Source organism: Thamnophis sirtalis, unplaced genomic scaffold (genome assembly GCF_051295495.1).
Source record: "Thamnophis sirtalis isolate CommonGarterSnake01/CBP01778 unplaced genomic scaffold, rThaSir2_p1.2 scaffold_12, whole genome shotgun sequence".
Taxonomy (NCBI): domain Eukaryota; kingdom Metazoa; phylum Chordata; class Lepidosauria; order Squamata; family Natricidae; genus Thamnophis; species Thamnophis sirtalis.
In genome coordinates, this window is record NW_028261392.1 from 63,358,966 (window position 1) to 63,380,684 (window position 21,719).

The 21,719-nt window shown below is 42.6% G+C and overlaps 1 protein-coding gene across 1 annotated transcript in view; it reads left to right on the forward strand.

Moving 5' to 3' along the window:
• The window catches only part of CUNH1orf21 (chromosome unknown C1orf21 homolog), a 137,745-nt gene that overhangs the window by 99,192 nt on the left and 16,834 nt on the right, over window positions 1-21,719 (forward strand). Inside the window, exons 4-5 of the mRNA XM_087726160.1 lie at window positions 12,072-12,148; window positions 16,654-16,714. Of these exons, the coding sequence (XP_087582286.1) occupies window positions 12,072-12,148; window positions 16,654-16,714 (138 nt within the window). The remainder of the gene's footprint in view (window positions 1-12,071; window positions 12,149-16,653; window positions 16,715-21,719) is intronic.

The window sequence follows — 21,719 nt, forward strand, 5'->3', positions numbered from 1 at the left end:
AAACGCAGTAGTCATCCTTACCTTTCACAGAGGCACTGAGTTTTATAAATAGGAGCATGATAGTGTAGAATAATCATATCCAAGGACCAGTGGTGGGTTTCAAAATCTTTTGGAACCTCTTCTGTAGGTGTGGCCTGCTTTCCGAGTCCACTGGTGGAACCTCTTCTAACCGGTTTGGCAGATTTGACGAACCGGTTCTACCGAATAGGTGCGAACTGGTAGGAACCCACCTCTGGTGTGCTGGGTCTGCCAATTCGGGAAATTATGTGCAATTCTGGTACTAAGCACCATGGGATAACCTGAATGTATTCTCATAAGTCTCTAAACACCGCTTTGTTGTAGGTTTATAATGTAATCAATACTCTCCAGTTGTTTTGAGCTGCCTGTGATTGTAGGAAATGAAGGATATGGCCCCGTATAACACAAATATTGTTCTGGCAGAATGACAGCTTAATTGCTAGAACAAAATAATTGTTCATGTAAACACCAAGAGAATGAAGTAGGAAAGGAATCTAACAGGAGCCCAGATTTATATTTAGACCATCCTGTTATCACTGGTTTTTGTGTAAGAACAAAATTGCAAAGAAAAGGACTATAAAACTGGCATTTGTGAATAATTTTTCTATTCCATGTGAATGAAAGAGTTCAACATAGTAACATGAGATTTTTGGGCAGGAGCAGTGGTGGGTTTCAAAAAATTTTCGAACCTACTCTGTGGGTGTGGCCTCCTTTGTGGGAGTGGCTTGCTGGCCATGTGACCTGGTGGGAGTGACTTGCCGGCCATGTGTTCTCGTTCTCTCTCTCTCTCTCTCTCTCTCTCTATCTCTCTATCTCTCTCTCTCTATCTCTATCTCTATCTATTTACCTACCACCTACCTACCTACCTACCTACCTACCTACCTACCTACCTACCTACCTACCTACCTACCTACCTACCTATCTATCTATCTATCTATCTATCTATCTATCTATCTATCACTTTCCTTGCTTTTGTCTCTCTGTCCCTTTTTCTTTTTTTTCTTTCATCTCTCTCTCACTTTTTCTTTTTTCTTTTTTTCTTTATTTTTTTCTTCCTTTCTCTTTCTCTCTCTGTGTGAGTCTATGTCTGTGTTTGTGTGTCTGTCTGTGTGTGTGTGTGTGTGTGTGTGTGTGTGTCAGTGTTGGGTTTCAAAATTTTTTGGAACCTCTTCTGTAGGTGTGGCCTGCTTTCTGGTGGAACCTCTTCTAACCGGTTCGGTAGATTTGACGAACCAGTTCTACCGAACTGGTGCAAACTGGTAGGAACCCACCTCTGGGCAGGAGATACCAACTTAGTCTCCAGACTTGAGAGATCTGACTTAGCATTGCATATCTTTGCAACTAACCAATAGCTCACCTTTATAAATAAAATGTAAACAGAATTATCTGTATGTCCCTAAACAAACCTTTGTTCTCTCTGTGGCTAAGCATCCCCTAGTGTAATGCTCGTTTGAAGAATCCATCATAGCTTATGCATACGTTATTAGCAATAATTGTATTATTTGAAATATTTATAAAAGATGTTTGACAGATCTCAACTCTTTTGAAAAGACTAGTAAGAATACAACTAAGACTGATGTATTGGGTTAAATATTGGCATTGTGATCCAAACTATCTGCTATCTAAAATGTATCTAGTATTGTACAATTGTTGGGTTATAAGGAAAAGATCTGTGGGAAGTGAGCAGCATTTTTTTTTTAGATTTTCCTAGTATTAGTTTTGGGTACAATAAAGAAAACCTAGGAATGCATTGCACGTGAATTCCTCATGAATAATGTCAGATGGTTTTCACAATATAAAAATTTGTCTCACTTTGGTCCCTTCCATATGGATTGTTCTTCAAACTTCTGTAACTCTTCAGGTAGCATAACAAAGGCTGGAAAGATATGTCATATACTTGGAGTCTCCTATAATATCATTTAAAACCTGACAATTTAAGGAAGAGCTTTCTCTAATATTAAGGAAATTTTAATTTTAATGTTGTAGAAAACTAGGGAAGTTGATGTGGTTCGTTCAGATAATGTTATTAAGAATGACTGGGTCCATTGTGTAAAATTAGCAGAGCAGAGAAAATTCCAAGGTAGTTCTAGAGAAAGAATTATTCAGAGTGACATGATACATTTTTTTAAAAAAAGTAAAATTATTAGGAAGCAATTAATCATAGTGATGTTTCTCTGCTAATAGCATCTGGCTATCCAGTTAGTATTATTTCCTAATATTCTTGCATATGATAAAGCTACACAAATGGCAGCAAAAAGACATTTAGTAAGTAGTTTCTTTGATCACTGTTACAGCCTACAGAGCAGAGTTGGGTTCCTACCAGTTCGCACCTATTCGGTAGAACCGGTTCGTCAAATCTACCGAACCGGTTAGAAGAGGTTCCATCAGTGGACCCGGAAAGCAGGCCACACCTACAGAAGAGGTCCCAAAAATTTTTGAAACCCACCACTGGCAAGGATCTTGTAACTTGACAGCTTTAAGACTTGCATGCTTCAATGCCAGAGTTTCTGAATAGCTACTTGGACCGACCCAAGTACTAATTCATAATTTCATATCCGGTCACATGGGCGGCAAGCCACTCCCATCCAGTCACGTGGGTGGCAAGCCACTCCCACAAAGGAGGCCACACCCACAGAGTAGGTTCCAACAATTTTTGAAACCCACCACTGCTACAGAGGAACAAACAAATAATATTGGTATGTGTGTTTCTCTGTGTGGTAAAATATTTAACAATTCTAATAGGAAAAAAAAACTGTTCAATCATTGACGAGTGGCATTTGATCTTCCCTTGACCATCATTCCATCTGAATTTACCTTTTTTTTTGAAACAGCATTGAAAGATATTTAGAGCAGATATCAGAAATATTTGCTTTAAGGAATCTTGCATTAGTTGTTGAGGTTGTCAGTGAGATCAGATGAAACAGTCAGTTTATGAAATTCAGTACCACGGTTTATTACGGAACTTTTATGTCATCTAGTGGGACTAAACCCTAACACCTCTCTTTCGTGAATATTTCCAACAGCATTAAAAGTCAATTTAGCAATTTTATCAGTAAGCCTATCTTTACAACTGCTCCCTTCTGCAGGAAGCATTCATCTCAGTCCAAACATTTCATTTAGTTTCAGCGATGTTGCAATGTAGCTAAATCTGGTTGAATGTATGGTATCTTACAACAGTGTTCCCACTAAGTGGTTGCTGTTTGAGGATGTGGTTAGTGAAGTGATATCCTAGAAGAGATGGCATTATCTGGCTGATGCTGGGTGCTCTTAGAAACTTAAGGAGGACTAGTATTGGATTATAGATCAGTCATAGTTGAAAAAAGAAAAAACACCTCAGAAAGAAAGAAAGAAAAAATCTAATAGTAAGCAACTTCTGAATTGTTGCCCAGAAAATGTGCCCTTGAAATAATTTTATTAAAATGACCAGTAAGAAATATTGGCTTTGCTTCAATTGTTACTAGGATGGTGGGCTTTCTTGTAGCAAAGTAGATGACCTTATCAAACTCTAATGTCTTCTGAGAGTGACGTGCAGTGAGGTTTATGGCTGGTGAGGCACTGACGCAGTGGTGGGTTTCAAATTTTTTTAGGCTGTGGACTTCAACTCCCAGAATTCCACAGCCAGGCATGCTCAGTTCCGATTTAAAGCGACAGCATTTGTTTTTCTCCTTTGCGAAAGAAGTTTCCTTCTTTCTTTTTCTTCATGATCAAGTTTCTTGTGCATTTTTTAAAAATCCAACTTTTTTCATTTGTATCACATTTTTTTAAAGAAAACCAGATGGAATTCCATTGAAAGCTGCCATCTCAAATGCAGTTGCTAGACATTGAATAGTTCTTCGAAGGGTGACAATCAAGAATATCCGCAGGGTATTTCCACTGGTTCTATATATACTGAAAGAGCCTACCTGTGTGATTGCTAAGGTTCTGTGACCTGATTCCACATAATCGTGGCACATACTTAAACATCAGGGGTGGGTTTCAAAAATTTTAGAACCTATTCTGTAGGTGTGGCCTGTTTTGTGGGAGTGGCTCGGTGGTCATGTGACTGGGGGCATGGCTTGGTGGGCGTGTGACCGGGCGGGCATGGCCAACTTGGAAAATGTGGTGAAACTCACTTAACGACGCTCTTGCTTAGCAACCAAAATTTTGGGCTCAATTGTGGTCGTAAGTTCTCTTTCTTTTTCTTTCTTTCTTTCTCTCTCTCTCTCTCTCTCTCACACACACACACACACACTCACTTTCTTTCCTTCCTTCCTTCCTTCCTTTTGTCTCTCTCCACCTCTTTCTTCTCTCTCTCCCACTTCCTTTTTCTTTCTTTTTTCTTTCTCTTTCTATCTTTGTCTCTCTCTCTTTTCTCTCCCTCTCCCTCCATTCCTTCCTTCTTTCCTTTCTTGTGTGTATCTCTTCCTTTCCTGTGTGTATCTCTCCCCCTTCCTTCCTTCCTTCCTTCCTTCCTTCCTTCCTGAACAGGTTCCAAAAGGTACGCTAAATTTCACGAACCGGTTCTGGCGTACTGGTGCGAACCTAGAGAAACCCACCCCTGATAAACACGCATGTGCACACACGACATAGAAATTCAGGCAAATTTGCCACTCCTATTCATGAATGAATTAATCTTTGTGATATGTGGCACCAATAAAGGAAAATATTTGCATCTCAGGTTGAAATGAAGATTCCTTGATGCTTTCTAAGCTTGCTTGTTTTCTTGAAGACGTTTCGTTACCCTAACTAGGTAACATCATCAGTGCTAGTCTAGTCCTGATGGTGTTACCTAGTAAGGATAATAAAACATCTGCAAGAAAGCTCAGAGAGCATCAAGGACCTCTCATTGTGATATGTCTTTGTTGTAGACAATTGTTGCTTTTTAAAAACAGTACAATATGGTATTATGGCTGCTTCTCCCTGGATAAACTTGGTGATTAGCTGTACCCATTTTCTTCTGTCAACCCCCCAACCTTCTCCAATCTACTTAAAAAGACAAATTGGTATCAATTCCTAGTCTTTAAGGTACATTAGGATGAGAAATTGCAACTTGCTTAATGCCGTCTAATAATCTTTATCTGGAATAAGATTTTATCTTCGGCCTCTTGTGTCCAATACTAATATACTGCACAATTTATTGCACCCAGCACAGATAGTTTTTTAGAGCTGTTGTCAGCACATAATACGTACAGTAGTGGTGTGTTGCAAACTGAAAAAAAATAGCTAGGGATATTTGCAAAACACATATACTTGCTCTAAATTTTAGACATATTATTGTTGGGAATTATCATCAACAAGGTTTATTCTTTTTTAAAAAATCATGTTAGCCGGGTTGCGGGAATTGGATATGTCTAGCATAACTAAGAGAAGGACTAGGGTTGACATGATAGCAGTCTTCCAATATTTGGGGGTCTGTCACGGGGAAGAAGTGGTCAACCTCTTCTCCAAAGCACCTAAGGGAACAATAAGAAGTAACAGATGGAAGCTTACCAAAGAGAGGTTTGGTGTCAGCGTTCCAAGTATCATGTAGAATTAAATCAGAATCAAAGGCAAAACGATCCTTGAAATTCCAATTTAATAAAGCAGACATCTTAGCACATCTGTGTTAATCCCAATACTGGAAATAACATCAGAATTCCACCAAGTTTAAAGTTCATGATCTTGTCCCCACACCCACAAACCATCACATGGTCCAATCTTCTTCTTCCATGCTGGCCTCTCCACCCAGCTGCTTCCGGTCAGGTGTCAAAGTACGGAGACAAAGGACGACCTTGGCTTCTAGTAAAGAATGAAAACAATACATTCCACAATCCTACTCCTGTCTATTCCCCCCCTCCCATTGACTATACTTAAAGAAACAGCGTAATGAAATAAGAGAAAGTTTGGCAGGCCAAAATTCTAAAAGGAATATAAATGCAGGCCTGACATCCAGCTTAGAATTAAGAGAAATTTCCTGTCGATAGAACGGTTAAATGGTGGACTGGCTTGCCTCCAGGAGTTATGGATGCTCCATCACTGGAGGTTTTTAAGAAGAGGCTGGACAGCCATTTATCCAGAATGGTCTAGGACTGTGATGGCAAAGCTACGGCACACATGCCATGTCACTATGTGTTTGTTTTGCCAGCTGTGCTTATACTCTGAGATATACGGTAGACTGTCTCTTATCTGTAAATTCACCACGCTTGTGTTCACTCTTTACTTTCTGTTTTGTTTGCCTGCCGAGGAGGTAGGCTAGGAACTTTGCCAAAATGTGGTCATTAGCTAGTAAGTTTGTTTGTTATTTATTTTACAATAAAATCAGAGGTGGGTTCCTACCAGTTAGCACCTATTTGGTGGAACCGGTTCGTCAAATCTACTGAACCGGTTAGAAGAGGTTCCACCAGTGGACCCGGAAAGCAGGCCACACCTACAGAAGAGGTTCCAAAAGTTTTTGAAACCCACCACTGGTCCTTGGATATGATTATTCTACACTATCATGCTCCTGTTTATAAAACTCAGTGCCTCTGTGAAAGGTGAGGATGACTACTGCGTTTGTGGTGCAATCAGAACATTGCGTGTGTTGAAGTTGTTTTAACGCAAACCAAAGATGCCTTATAAAAAACAAGTTTACATCCTATTCTTATGCATGCCAGTGCTGTGTGTGAGGTAATTTAAGGTGGTTCTGACAAGTGTCATCGGCGTCTTCATATCCGGTCACATGGGCGGCAAGCCACTCCCATCCGGTCACATGGACGGCAAGCCACTCCCATCCGGTCACATGGATGGCAAGCCACTCCCATCCAGTCACATGGGTGGCAAGCCACTCCCATCCGGTCACATGGGTGGCAAGCCACTCCCACAAAGGAGGCCACACCCACAGAGTAGGTTCGAACAATTTTTGAAACCCACCACTGAATAAAATGTGTTTTCTTAGAATATATCTCAGGTTTATTTTTCTTAATTGTAAAGCATACTTCAAGGTAAAACAAGGGAACTTCTCCAAAGTGAATATATCTTCTTTCTTAATTCTTCTATACATTTATTCCTTCATCCACTATGGCATAACCAGGCTTAAGAACTGGCTCTCCAACATGGCACCCAGGGAAGCCACTTTTCTCACACACCTGCTTTTTTTCTTACTTTTTTATTGTTTCATTTAAAAAAAAAATGTTGAAGGAAAGCACCGGCCTTCTGCATTATCTTTACATCTAAGACTGCCTTTGGGACCCACATAATTGTTTCTCAGAAAAAATAAAAATAATTGGTAACTACAGCATATTGCTTTGTTTGGAAAAATGCCAGAAAAAGATCAAAGGTAAGGAGAGGTTAGGGGACTAGAGAAGATGATAGAAAGCATTCTGTAAAATCACAGCGTATATAAATGCCCTTAGTGAATGAGAAAACCTCCCAGCGGTCATTCTGGAGAAGGGTCGACAAAATCTGCGCACAAGCACAAAGGAAGCTGCTTAATGAATCTCACTTGATGGTATTGTAATTAAAGAGAAGATGACAGAGGTGGGTTCCTACCAGTTTGCACCTATTCGGTAGAACCGGTTCATTAGAGCTGAGGTGGTGCAGTAGTTAAATGCAGCACTGCAGGCCACTTCAGCTGACTGCAGTTCTGCAGTTCGGCTGTTCAAATCTCACCGGCTCAGGGTTGACTCAGCCTTCCATCCTTCCGAGGTGGGTGAAATGAGGACCCAGATTGTTGTTGGGGGCGATATGCTGACTCTGTAAACCGCTTAGAGAGGGCTGAAAGCCCTATGAAGCGGTATATAAGTCTAACTGCTATTGCTATCAAATCTACCGAACCGATTAGAAGAGGTTCCACCAGTGGACCCAGAAAGCAGGCCACACCTACAGAAAAGGTTCCAAAAAATTTTAAACTCACCATTGACACACAGAGAGAGAGAGAGAGAGAGACAGACAGACTCACAGAGAGAGAGAAAGAGAAAGAAAGAAATAAATAAAAAAAGAAAAAAGAAAGAAAAAGTGAGAGAGATAAAAGAAAAAAAGGAAAAAGGGACAGAGAGACAAAAAGAAGGAGAGAGAGAGAGAGAGAAAGAGAGAGAGAAAGAACACATGGCCAGCAAGCCACTCCCACCAGGTCACATGGCCAGCAAGCCACTCACACCTACAGAAGAGGTTCCAAAAAATTTTGAAACCCACCACTGACACACACACACACACACACACACACACACACAGACTCACAGAGAGAGAGAGAGAGAGAAAGAAAGGAAGAAAGAAATAAAAAAAGAAAAAAGAAAGAAAAAGTGAGAGATAAAAGAAAACAAGGGAAAAGAGAGACAAAAGGAAGGAGAGAGAGAGAGAGAGAGAGAGAACACATGGCCGGCAAGCCACTCCCACCAGGTCACATGGCCAGCAAGCCACTCCCACAAAGGAGGCCACACCCACAGAGTAGGTTCGAAAACATTTTTGAAACCCACCACTGGAAGATGACTACTTTAGAGTAACTCGGAGATGATGTTGTGTAGAAGAAATGTAATATATTCTGCAGCAGCATATTTATCCCCCCTACATGGCATAAAAGCCAATGCCATCTTAACCAGGGGACAAAAATGCCTTTCCGCGCTGCCTGGTGAAGACGGGGGGGGGGGGGGGGGAAGCAGATTGCCCAATGCTTTGGTTGTTAAAGAAAAGCAAAGGTTAGCTCTGCTGATTTGTAAGCGAAGCCCGAAGGCGGATATGTTGAAAGAGCCACTTGTTTCAAACCCTTTCAGGGGGATTTCAAAATAGATTATAGCATATACTGCACATTACGTGACCTCTGGACAAGTTCCAGGCACTATGTGTGCTTTACCAAAGTATCAAGAAAAGACTTTTACTGGGAAGAAAGGAAAAAAGAACTTGCTTGAAAACTCTCAAGTTCCGAGATGAAAGAGAAGAAAGGGGGGTAGGAAGGAGGGAGGGAAGGAAGGAGGGAAGGAAGGAGAGAAGAAAGGAGGGAAGGAAGGAGGGAAGGAAGGAGAGAAGGAGAGAAGGAAGGAGGGAATGTAGGAGAGAAGGAAGGGGGGAAGGAAGGAGGAAAGGAAGGGGGAAAGGAAGGAGAGAAGGAGAAAAGAAAGGAGGGAAGGAAGGAAGGAGGGAAGGAGAGAAGGAGGGAAGGGGAAGGAGGGAGGGAAGGAAGGAGAGTAGGAGAGAAGAAAGGAGGGAAGGAAGGAGGGAATGTAGGAGAGAAGGGGAGAAGAAAGGAGGGAAGGAAGGAGGGAATGTAGGAGAGAAGGAAGCGGGGAAGGAAGGAGGAAAGGAAGGGGGAAAGGAAGGAGAGAAGGAGAAAAGAAAGGAGGGAAGGAAGGAGGGATAACAATTAAACAATTGTAGTCAAATGGAGGTATAATGATGGTAATATGTATAAATATCTGAGTTAAAATACGTCAGTCAATATGAATTATGCTTGATGACTGGAAGAGATGCACAAAAGTCTTTTGAAACCAACTGATACACTTTCTACAGTGTGTAAAAAAGGAAGATTTTATGTGTTGTGTTTGTTTTGAAAATAAAAAAAAATTTTTTTTAAAAAAGAAAGAAAACTCTCAAGTTCCATGATTTTATTCCCAGAAAATATTGGCCAGAGATTATGTTATTCCTGTGATAGTGTAAGAACAATAGATAATTGGCGAAATCCCAGTGAGTCTGCCAAGAAAGAATTTGCAAAAATCAAATCAGGAAAGGAGATGTCCTTATATAGCTTGAGAGAAGAACGCTGCCTTGTCAATCTCTGTTAGTTCACTAAATCTTTTCAGAGAGGAAAAGCCCTCACTACTCAGAGGAGTAGACTTCATGTATACATGCCCAGCATACCCAATATTTCAAATGATGGTTTAGAGATGTCACAAAAATTAAACTGATCAGGTCAAGTAACGCCAGTGGGGGATCGTGTTTGTTATAATGCCAGATCTGAATCTCTCTGTCGTGTCCTGATGCAGAAACGTAGCACTGATATTCTCTTCTATCTCTTTTGTAAAGGTACAATAAATATTTTAAGCCTTTCCTAACCTATCAGATCAGGATCCTACTGCGTTTGTGGTGCAATCAGAACCTTGCGTGTGTTGAAGTTGTTTTAACGCAAACCAAAGATGCCTTTTAAAAAACAAGTTTACATCCTATTCTTATGCATGCCAGTGCTGTGTGTGAGAGGTAATTTAAGGTGGTTCTGACAAGTGTCGTCAGCATCCTCATATCCGGTCACATGGGCGGCAAGCCACTCCCATCCGGTCACATGGGCGGCAAGCCACTCCCACAAAGGAGGCCACACCCACAGAGTAGGTTCGAACAATTTTTGAAACCCACCGCTGGATCACAGGAGATAATGAAAAACAAACAAGCATTCTCGACTTGTGGAACTAGATGCTGATTTTAAAACCCCAGTTTTGCAGAGACTCCTGTCATAGTGCCCCTGCGCCGAGGTGGCGCAGTGCTTAGAGTGCAGTACTGCAGGCCACTTCAGCTGACTGTTATCTGCAGTTCGGTTGTTCAAATCTCACCGGCTCAAGGTTGACTCAGCCTTCCATCCTTCCGAGGTGGGTGAAATGAGGACCCGGATTGTTGTTGGGGGCAATATGCTGACTCTGTAAACCGCTTAGAGAGGGCTGAAAGCCCTATGAAGCGGTATATAAGTCTAACTGCTATTGCTATTGTTCAATTTCATTAGCACTCACTCCCCACCTCTGTTGACTTGAGATTTCTGTCTGCTTCTCGTGTTTGTAAGCAAAAGAAAGCCTGGCCAGGAATGACAATCCCAAGTGCCCTGGGATCAAAAGGACACAAGAGATGGGTTGCCTTTGGCATCTTTTATTCCGAGGCTTTACATTGTGCTGCTGAAGAATTGAGTGGAAAGGGCAGATAGCTTTGAATGAAAATCCATTCGTGCATTGTTGCTTATCTCTCTGTCGGTCTCTTCTCTGCAGTATACGATTCTGCAACCCTGAGAAATATCAGGTATTAACAGAGAGTTTACCCATAGAACTATCTCACCAGCTACAAAATAATTTATTAATGGCTTCCCCATTCAGCTTCTACCTCCTGGTAATCAAGAGTCAAGATGCTTTGGGGCTGAAAGATCTGTGGGATGGAAAATAGTAACAATGGATGACAGGTCCATCTGGTTCTTACTGAGTGGTTAATCAGTATTCTAGCATGAGATTCATTGAGTGGATGTAACAGCAGAAAGTAGAATAGAATAGAATAGAATAGAATAGAATTTTATTATTTGTATGCCGCCCTTCTCTGGGAGGACTCAGGGCGGCGAACAATTCAAAAGGGGGAAAAGGGGAACATAAAAAACGAAATACAAATAATAAAAATAGGCAACAGTCGCACAACCATACATGTCGAGAGGGGAGGGGAACTCATCAACCCCAGGCCTGCCGGCAAAGCCAGGTTTTGACGGCTTTTCGGAAGGCCTGGAGAGAGGTGAGGGTCCGAATCCCTGCGGGGAGTTCATTCCAGAGGGCCGGAGCTGCCACAGAGAAGGCCCTCCCCCGGGTAATAGCCAGGTGGCATTGGCTGGTAGACGGAACCCGGAGGAGGCCAACCCTGTGAGATCTAATGGGTCTGTGGGAGGTAATTGGCAGCAGGCGGTCTCTCAAGTACCCAGATCCAATACCATGAAGGGCTTTATAAGTTACGACTAGCACCTTGAAGAGTATCCGGAGACTGAGTATAGGTGTGTTTTGATATTTAAAAAAAAACAGATTATGGAAATAAGAGTTTATGGCTCCCAGATACCCTAGGTCTGTTTTATTAAATATTGTGCTTTTGTTTTTCATGAGGAATCACTGCATTATTCAAGCTTCTGTGTCGTTTTGGATCGTTTGGATAATTCAAATGCTACGAAAAAGGAATTGGCTTAACACAACACTTTGAATTGCGTGTTCAAATAGGAGGTTGATGTGTGACTGTTTCGTCGTAGATTATCATTGTAAAACTTGACTGCCTTTTCATTTTTAAACTCTCCTATTTATACGTGAATTCTTCATTAGTCAGTTGACTGTGATGGGAAATATTCCCTAACATTAAAAAAAAAAAACCTCATCAACTTGTGAATATGTATCTGTTTTTTTTTTCCCCAGGAAAAAAGTGCCAGTTCACATGTAAAACTTAAGGCTAATAAAGAACTGCCAGGATTAGTACATCAACCTAGAGCAAAGTAAGTCCAATTTCATTTTGTTGCATTTAATTTCCATTCCTTTGCCCCTTTCCCCAAACTAAGATATTTTTCATATTCTTCATTATTGAAATGTTTGGAAATGTTTATTCCACTTGTATGCCGCCCTATTCCCGAGGGACTCAGGGCGGCTAACAAACAAAGGTGGGGTGAGGATACAAGCAACAAAATAAAGACAAAAACAAGTTAAAAACAAGGCAACTGTCGCAACAATTCAAGTGGGACTGGGAACGCATCATCCCCAGGCCTGCCGGAACAGCCAGGTCTTAAGGGCTTTGCGGAAAGCCTGAAGGGTGGTGAGGAGCCGAATATCCACGGGGAGATCGTTCCAGAGGGCCAGAGCAGCCACAGAGAAGGCCCTCCCCCGGGGGGTCGACAGTCGACATTGGCTAGCGGATGGTATTCAGAGGAGGCCTAATCTGTGGGATCTAATTGGTCGCAGGGAGGTAATTGGCAGGAGGCGGTCTCTCAATTTAATCAGTTTATTTTATATGACTGGCTTTTTGCTGCTCCTTAAAAATGATTATTTTGTTTTACTCTCAAGCTATAATTTATAGTGGCCACCTTTATAAAATGTTAAATACAAAAATAAAGCAAAAATATTTGACACCCGTAATTGTCGAACTGAAGCTATGCTACAAAATAGATATAAATTGGGGGGGGGGGGGTGGTCTCTGTGGATTGGGGACAACTGTACTTACCCAAAGAGAAGATTATTCTGAATGTAATAGAATCAAGATCATGAGAAGTGATACTACCACTTTATAATGCCTTGGCAAGACCGCACTTGGAATACTGCGTCCAATTTTGGTCACCACAATATAAAAATAGCAATAGGAGTTAGACTTATATACCGCTTCATAGGGCTTTCAGCCCTCTCTAAGCGGTTTGCATATCGCCCCCAACAACAATCTGGGTCCTCATTTTACCCACCTCGGAAGGATGGAAGGCTGAGTCAACCTTGAGCCAGTGAGATTTGAACAGCCGAACTGCAGAACTGCAGTCAGCTGAAGTAGCCTGCAGTGCTGCATTTAACCACTGCGCCACCTCAGCTCTGATGATGTGGAGACTCTGGAAAGACTGCAGAGAAGAGTAGCAAAGATGATTGGTTGAGGGGGAGCTGAAGGCTAAACATATGAAGAACAGTTGCAGGAATTGGGTATGTCTAGTCTAGTGAAAAAGAAGAACTAGGGATGACATGATATTAGCATTACAATATTTGAGGTGCTGCCGTATGAGCCGAGGTGGCGCAGTGGTTAGGGTGCAGTACTGCAGGCCACTTCAACTGACTGTTATCTGCAGTTCGGCGGTTCTAATCTCACCGGCTCAAGGTTGATTCAGCCTTCCATCCTTCCAAGGTGGGTGAAATGAGGACCCAGACTGTGGGCGATATGCTGACTCTGTAAACCGCTTAGAGAGGGCTGAAAGCCCTATGAAGCGGTATATAAGTCTAACTGCTATTGCTATTGTTATCTGCGGTTCAGCGGTTCTAATCTCACTGGCTCAAGGTTGACTCAGCCTTCCATCCTTCCGAGGTGGGTGAAATGAGGACCCAGACTGTGGGGGCGATATGCTGACTCTGTAAACCACTTAGAGAGGGCTGAAAGCCCTATGAATTCTGGGAGTTGAAGTCCGGACATCTTCAAGTTGACAAGGTTGAGAAACACTGTTCTAGAGAGCTCAGCAGCAGTTCTGAATTTTCAAATGCTAGGTTGATGTTGCCTCAAATAACAACGGAGGATGAGCAAGCTGTCTCATCAGCATTCTGTCTGCATCTCTCACGCTTGGTATGTCAAACAGGGCATCAGCTGCTATGAAACTGCCACATCACCTTTTATAAATGGCGCAGTGTAATCATTTCTCCATTACTTTGTATGTGGCTTCATCAGACATACAAGGGGAGAAGCTGGGGCATACATCTGCATGACTGAATTGGTTACCTAACTTATTATGCTCCTAAAACATGTCTGCTTCTTGAAAAAGATGACCTCAGAACTAATTCAAAATACTGCCGAGCTTAATCCTTATGGATGCATTTAGAATGTAGCAGCCTCTCCTCTTTGTGATCATTGTTGAGGGTGCCTCTTCCTCGGTGTTTCATATTTCTTCACTTTCCTGCTCCCCGTGACCATCCTTTTCACTAACTATTCTCTACACCAGTGGTTCCCAAACTTGCCTGGAGAATTCTGGGAGTTGAAGTCCACAAGTCTTAAAGTTGCCAAGTTTGGGAACCACTGCTCTACAGAGATGATGACCGATAAGACATTAAATTTGTAGGAAGGAAGCTGAAGTTGGTTTAACTTCTATAATCAACCATCTTTCTTCCTGGATAATCTTGAAAAGGAAGTCTTATCTTTTGTTTTTGAAACGTCTTCTGCCCTACCATTGGATAAAATTCTGAAATCTGCCGTTATTACTTTTGAGAACTTTTGATTAAAAAAAAATAACTAAAATAGGCAAGCAAATTTGGCATTGGCATCACATATACGGTTTTTCTCCCTATGCTTTTAAAAGCATTTATCCTTTTCTACAGAGTTGTTTGTCTTGTTTTTTTAATATGTAATTCCCTTTTTTTAAAAAAGAGGAAGCTCGATTTCCAGTGTGTTTGACATGTTGTTGCCTGGCGTTAAAAATCTTGGTTTCTCCATTTTCTGTTTCACGGTATATAATCTCATTCTGAATGCTTATATATCAACAGAAGATGCCTTTAGGAAAAGGACTATATACATCAGGGTATTTCCATTAGAAATCGCGATTCACCAATATATTGCCGATAGAATTGTAGTAAAAAATGGAAGCCACTGAGTCATAAGAAATCGTGACCCGTCAAAACCGCGGAGGACAAAATCGCGATCGGCGAAAGCGCGCATGTGACATCATCACAGCGCGACGAAAAAAATTAAAAATTGAATTAAAATTAAAGCAAGCCGATTCACATAAAGGTAAGGGTTAGGGTTAGGGTTAGGGTTAGGGTTAGGGTTAGGTTAAGGGTTAGGGTTAGAGCGTTAGTGTTACGTTTAGCGTTAGGTTAAGGGTTAGCGTTAGGTTTAGCGTTACGTTAACGGTTAGGTTTAGGGTTAGATTTAGGGTTAGGTTTAGGGTTAGGTTTGGGGGGGTTAGGGTAAGGTTTTCGCTTTATTTTTACATTTTTCGATCACAGCGCGATGTTTTTGTCGCGCTGTGATGACGTCAAATGCACGCTTTCGTCGAGCGCGATTTTGTACTCCGCGGTTTTGTGGTGGAACCATAAGAAATAATACAAGCAAAAAAACCTAACAAAACACAAGCAAATCTCAAGTAGGTCACTTCTACTTTCTGAGTGGTCCTCTGGAATCTGTATCCGAATATTTTGATCTGAGTTCATTTTTCCCAGAAGCAAAAACGCCAGACTCTGTTTTTTTTTTAAAAAAAATACATCCTAAAATTCAGCAGTGGATGCTCAAAACATAGCCTTTGAATCCTCTGTGTATCCTGGCTTTGTACAGTGAAATTATCTGACCTTATTCTGTATATTTTTATGATGTCTTGGGTCCTGAACTTTGCAAATGCACTGCCACGCTTTAATAGTATTGCAGTTCTGTACTATAGTATTATCAAAACTATATTTCCAGCCCTTCCTGCTTCTGAGAACTGAAGTGAATGTTGCGTCTTTTTTAAAGTGTTGTCTTTGTCTATTTATCCCCCCTCCCCTTGTCTGTTGTGAGCCGCCCGGAGTCCTCCGGGAGTGGGCGGCATACAAGACAAATAAAATTAAATTAAATTAAATTAAATTAAATTAAATGAAGTCTGCCCAATTTGGCATCTTAGCACTGGGTTGTTACTGGAAGCAGATTATTTGATTTTGTGGGTGGTGGCAAAAAAAAAATGTCAGTATATGTTAGAGTATAAATTAGAGGCTTCAGATGAATTCAATGTAAAGAATTATTGTGCTATGTCCAACTCTATAAAAGGACTTTTGAGGGTAAAAGTAAATTGTGCCAACTTTGCTCTCCCAAGCATGCAGTTGGTTCTGTGTCTTTGAGAAATCTTTGTTTTCAACAGAGACTTTTTTAAATAACTAAATTATTCTGAATTGGGGGAGGCTATCCTAAATTAAATTCATAGTTCCCAGCTCTTGATTCATTAAAATTATGACTCTCCTGATTGTTTTCTAAAAAGCAGGTCAAGATAGTAGACTTCCTCTAATCTCCTGTAATTCAAATATTGGAAATTTTTCCATTGGGAATCATTCCCTCTGTTGTCATATATGTGAGATGAGATACATGATCTGTTTCCATAATCTGATTAGACCTTGTTGCATGTGCTGAAATATGCAAAGGCATCCCCACTAAAACAAATTTCCTTCTTCCGAGTCTTTTGCTCAACGGGGGTTGATGACTTCTCTTCTTCTGAAAGTGGCAGGTTAGCGATTGCCATAGGAAGACTTAACTGTCCCGCTAACGTACATCACTTGAAAATCCCTTTGAAATGATTCTTTCTGTTTTCAGCATGCACATTTCTGAAAGCCAACAAGAATTCTTCCGAATGCTGGATGAGAAAATTGAAAAGGTAAGAGGAACAAAAGAAAAATAATTTATACATTATTGTACTTGAGCTGCGATATAGTTGCTCGTGGGTCATCCTGAAATGCAAAGAGACACAGAAATTATCTAAAATGTACAACTGTGACTATGGAATCATTTAAAAGGTGAGAATCCATTTGGGACTTATCTTTGGCTAAGCAAGTTTCCATTTTATAACAAGTTCCTAATGCTCAGCTATTATACTTTCACTGACTGATTGGTTTTATTGGAATGTAAAACCTTAACCCTAAAAAAACCCCTTCCTTTTGGGACAGTGTCCATTTTCAGTAGAGGCAAGTCCCAAGGCCAAGACAATACAGAGAGTTTGTAGGTAGGTATGGATACAATTCTTAGGCACCATGAATGTCTTTTTTTTCCAGACTAGGTTGAAGAAGGATTTAAATGAGTTCCTCGGGACTGAGGGGAAAGAAAACTCTTTTCAACCTTTTCAACCAAGGATCAGCTCTAAATTGATGCTAAATAAGACTCAACAGAATTCAAGAGGGGTTGGGACTTAGATCATTTGTAGGAACATAATGATTCTAAGCTGATGACTTGTTTAACTCAGCCCCACACCAGCACTGCTTGCTCTTCTTCTAAAAGGGCTTCTTAAATGACATTTAGAACTCTTGATCAGGTATTACAGATTTTTTAAAGCAGATTCGGCACTCTAAAAAAGTTTGAAAAACCATGAAATCTCTAGAATAGTAAGCTAGTCTGATCCAAGGGCTTTTATGGGAATATAAGAACTATTGTTTATCATGCCCTGACATAATGGCATATAGAAGGTTATGGGGTTTTTTCATAGGTCTGATATTTCATCTTATACCTGATAATGGTTCAACAACTGCAATTTTCCCTTCTGCTTTTCTTTTCATGATTTTTTTGGTCTTTAACCAAAATGAAGATTTTTTTTAAAAAAGTCAGAGAACATTTTATCTTCATCCTTGATAGAGGTGTTACCTTAGGTAACAAAACTACTGTTCTCCATAAGAAAAACTGAAAATTATTCTCTGACATCAGCAAGTACAAATTATCATATTTTTTGCTCCATAAGACGCACTGCCCCCTCCCCCAATAAGTGGGTGGAAATATCTGTTCACCTTATGGTAACTTCTACCCTCAAAACTGAAATGTTGGTTAAATGCACTAGGGGGAGGTGGAAAATTTGATCATTCCTTTGGTCACCATAGTTCAGCTATTTGAATTTAAATCTAGGTTTCTGCATGATCCTTTCCTCCAACAAAACTTCAGGTGTTTGGAACAGGAGTCTCTTTTCTGATTAAGCATATTTTAGTATATAGTTCAACTTTTCCATTGAAGTTTATCCAGGCCGAAGATAATGAAGACAAATCTCAGGATTTTTTTCCCCTCCCGGCTTTAGAATAAATAGCAGCGAAATTCAGTGTCTTCTAATGCAGGAGTAAAATGTGTGCAGTTAAAAGCAGTTACTATAGGTTTATGTCAATACTGAATAACCAGCCACGGATTTCAGTAGTTGCTTCTATTAATCCAATCAACTTCATTGCAGATTCCTGTACTATTAATCAACGCATCGGTTACACAAAACACTTGGATACACTGCTTTTATTTCATGTGTATTGTAACTATAAAATGTGAAAATGCATGAAAGGTTTGTGTAATAATAAGTGATTCCCCGAGCAGCAATTACTTAACTTGTCTAGACAACGCAAAAATAATAAATGATGGAAAGAATTTGGCTGCTACTGGACGGACTGCATTAGTTGTACACAGCCTGCCCTGGGGAAAGAGGAATATGAGGGCTTGAGAAAGATACAGGAAAAATTGATGTGGGAAAATGAAAGGTTTTCATCTGGCCCAGATATGAAGAACCCTGGAAATGCACACTTTTTTAAAAAAAAGCTGGCAGCCTTTTTGTTCTAGATTTCTATTTATGGCAAATAGAATCAATTGTACCATGTGCTCCTTTATTGGAGGGGAAGGCATACAAATGGACTAAGCAATATCTGTTCATCTTATGGAGCGAATATTGCGTCACAGACCATGAAGTGAATTACCTCAGGTGTTCTGACCCGCCTCGTCCCACACCAACGCACACTGCGCCAAAGATTTTCAAGTTAATATTTGATACCACATATTTTAAAAGATATTGGCTACATGGGAACAGAACATCAGCCTGTGTCTCTGGTCTCTGATTTCAGTAGTCTTAAATGACATAATACTGTTGGATTGACATTATTATGTTTAAATAATTATGGTTCACCGACAAATGCGCGCACAACAAAAGCGCGCCGACAAAACCGCGGCGAGAAAACCGCGATGTCGAAATCGCGCCGACAACAGCGCGCCGACAAAACCGTGCCATCAACAAACAATGCAAAAACAAGGTAATAACCCTAAACCAGTGGTGGGTTTCAAAAATTGTTCGAACCTACTCTGTGGATGTGGCCTCCTTCATGGGAGTGGCTTGCCGCCCATGTGACCGGATGGGAGTGGCTTGCCGCTCATGTGACCGGATATGAAGATGCTGACGACACTTGTCAGAACCACCTTAAATTACCTCACACACAGCACTGGCCTGCATAAGAATATGATGTCAACTTGTTTTTTAAAAGGCATCTTTGGTTTGCGTTAAAACAACTTCAACCCATAATTTCTTTCTTTTCTTTCATCTTTTTCTTCTTTCTTTGCATGGGTTATGCATGAGGTATGCTTGGGATGAATGAATGTCCCACTTTTATGATTATATTGTTGTAATTTTGTGTTTTTAACTTTTTACGTGGGGATTGTTTGGGAGAGTGTATGAGTATGCGTGCTTCGGAGGACCTGCCGGGAGCTGCGGGGGCTACGGGGGTGGGTGAGGGGACCAGAGACACGGGAGAGGGTCGGGGTATTGCGGTCGTAACAGGGAGAGGCAGATATGGCGGGGACTTTAGGGCAGGCCATTACCGGGGAAGGAGGGTTCGCTACATTACAGAGATCCCTCCTTCCGGCCCTACGAGTCCCACTCCAAGACCAGATGGCGCAAGTAGTCAGGACCCTGGTCTCAGGCTGTTGTCGCTAAATGCCAGGTCTGTCGTACATAAAGCTCCTCTCGTCCGGGACTTAATTGAAGACGAGAGGGCAGACCTGGCATGTATTACTGAGACCTGGCTGGGCCCAGAGGGAGGAGTCCCCCTTGTAGAGCTGTGCCCAGAAGGATTTCAGGTGCTGCATCAGCCGAGAGCTCAGAGAAGGGGTGGGGGTGTGGCCGCTGTTATCCGGGAGTCGTTAGTTCCTCGTAGGGTCCCTGCTCCGGAGATTGTCGGGTGTGAGTCTTTGCTGTTAAAGTTGGACCTCAAGGGTCAAGTGGGTCTGCTGCTAACGTACCTGCCTCCCAACAGCGTTGCAGCAGCCCTCCCCTCGCTCCTCGAGTCGGTAGCCGAGCTGGCAATTGAGTTCCCTAGGTTGATGGTCCTGGGGGACTTTAATTTGCCGTCGCTCGGTGAAAACTCTGATGGGGCGCAGGAGTTCATGGCCTCCATGACAGCCATGGGCTTGACCCAAGTAATCCGAGGCCCAACCCATTCAGCGGGACACATGCTTGACCTTGTATTTCTCTCGGAGCAGTGGATGTGTGATCTTGGTCTGAGGGGGAGTGACATCATACCCCTGTCGTGGTCAGACCATTGCCTACTGAGGCTCGACTTCCGGAGGCCAAACCCCCACTGTAGGGAGGAGGAACCGACCAGGTGGTTCCGCCCCAGGCGTCTTATGGAGCCAGCAAGGTTCCAGACAGAGCTTGGGGTTATTCCTGACACTTTCGCCCACAGTCCGGCGGAGACTCTGGCTGCTGCGTGGCACTTGGCAGCGTCAGAGGCCCTCGACCGGATTGCGCCACTGCGGCCCCTCCGAGGCGGCGGATCCCGGAGACCCCCTTGGTTCACCGAGGAGCTCCGGGAGATGAAGCGCCGGAGGAGATGCCTAGAGCACCGTTGGAGGTCCGATAAGTCCGCATCGAACCGAGCAATGGTAACCACCTGCACCAGGGAATATACTAGGGCACTTAGGGCAGCTAAAAGATCACACATAGCCTCCCTGGTTGCATCCGCTGAGTCCCGTCCAGCCGCCCTGTTTAGGATAACCCGCTCCCTGTTGAACAAAAGGGAGACGGGGGAACCCCTGCAGGGCAGAGCTGAAGAATATGCCCAATTCTTAGCGGACAAAATTGCTCGGTTTCGGGCGGACTTGGACTCCACACCTGCAGTTCCAGCCGAGGCACAGGGGGACCAAGTAGAACAGCTCTGGGTTGAGTTTCAGGAAGTTACCCCCGGGGATGTGGACAAGGCCATGAGAGCTGTAAGTTCCTCCACCTGTGTTCTGGATCCGTGTCCCTCATGGTTGGTCTCTAACTGCAGTGAGGTGACACGAGGCTGGATCCAGGCGGTTGTAACCGCCTCCCTTCGGGAGGGGAACTTCCCCGCCGCACTGAAAGCGGCGGTGGTGAGACCCCTCCTGAAGAAACCATCCTTGGATCCAGCTGCCCTTAACAACTATCGCCCGGTCTCCAACCTCCCCTTTCTGGGGAAGGTTGTTGAGAAGGTGGTGGCCTTCCAGCTCCAACGGTCCTTGGAGGAAGCAAATTATCTAGACCCCTTCCAGTCAGGCTTCAGACCCGGTTACAGCACAGAAACCGCTTTGGTCGCATTGATGGATGATCTTTGGAGAGCCAGAGATGAAGGACATTCCTCCATCCTGGTCCTCCTTGACCTCTCAGCGGCTTTCGATACCATCGACCATGGTATCCTTCTGCGACGACTGCGGGAGGTGGGAGTGGGAGGCACCGTGTTACGGTGGTTCTCCTCCTACCTCTCGGACAGGTCGCAGTCGGTGTTAGTGGGAGGGCAGAGATCGTCCCCAAGGCCCCTAAAATATGGGGTGCCGCAGGGTTCGGTCTTATCCCCCCTACTATTCAACATCTACATGAAACCGCTGGGAGAGATCATCCGCAGGCACGGGATCAGATACCA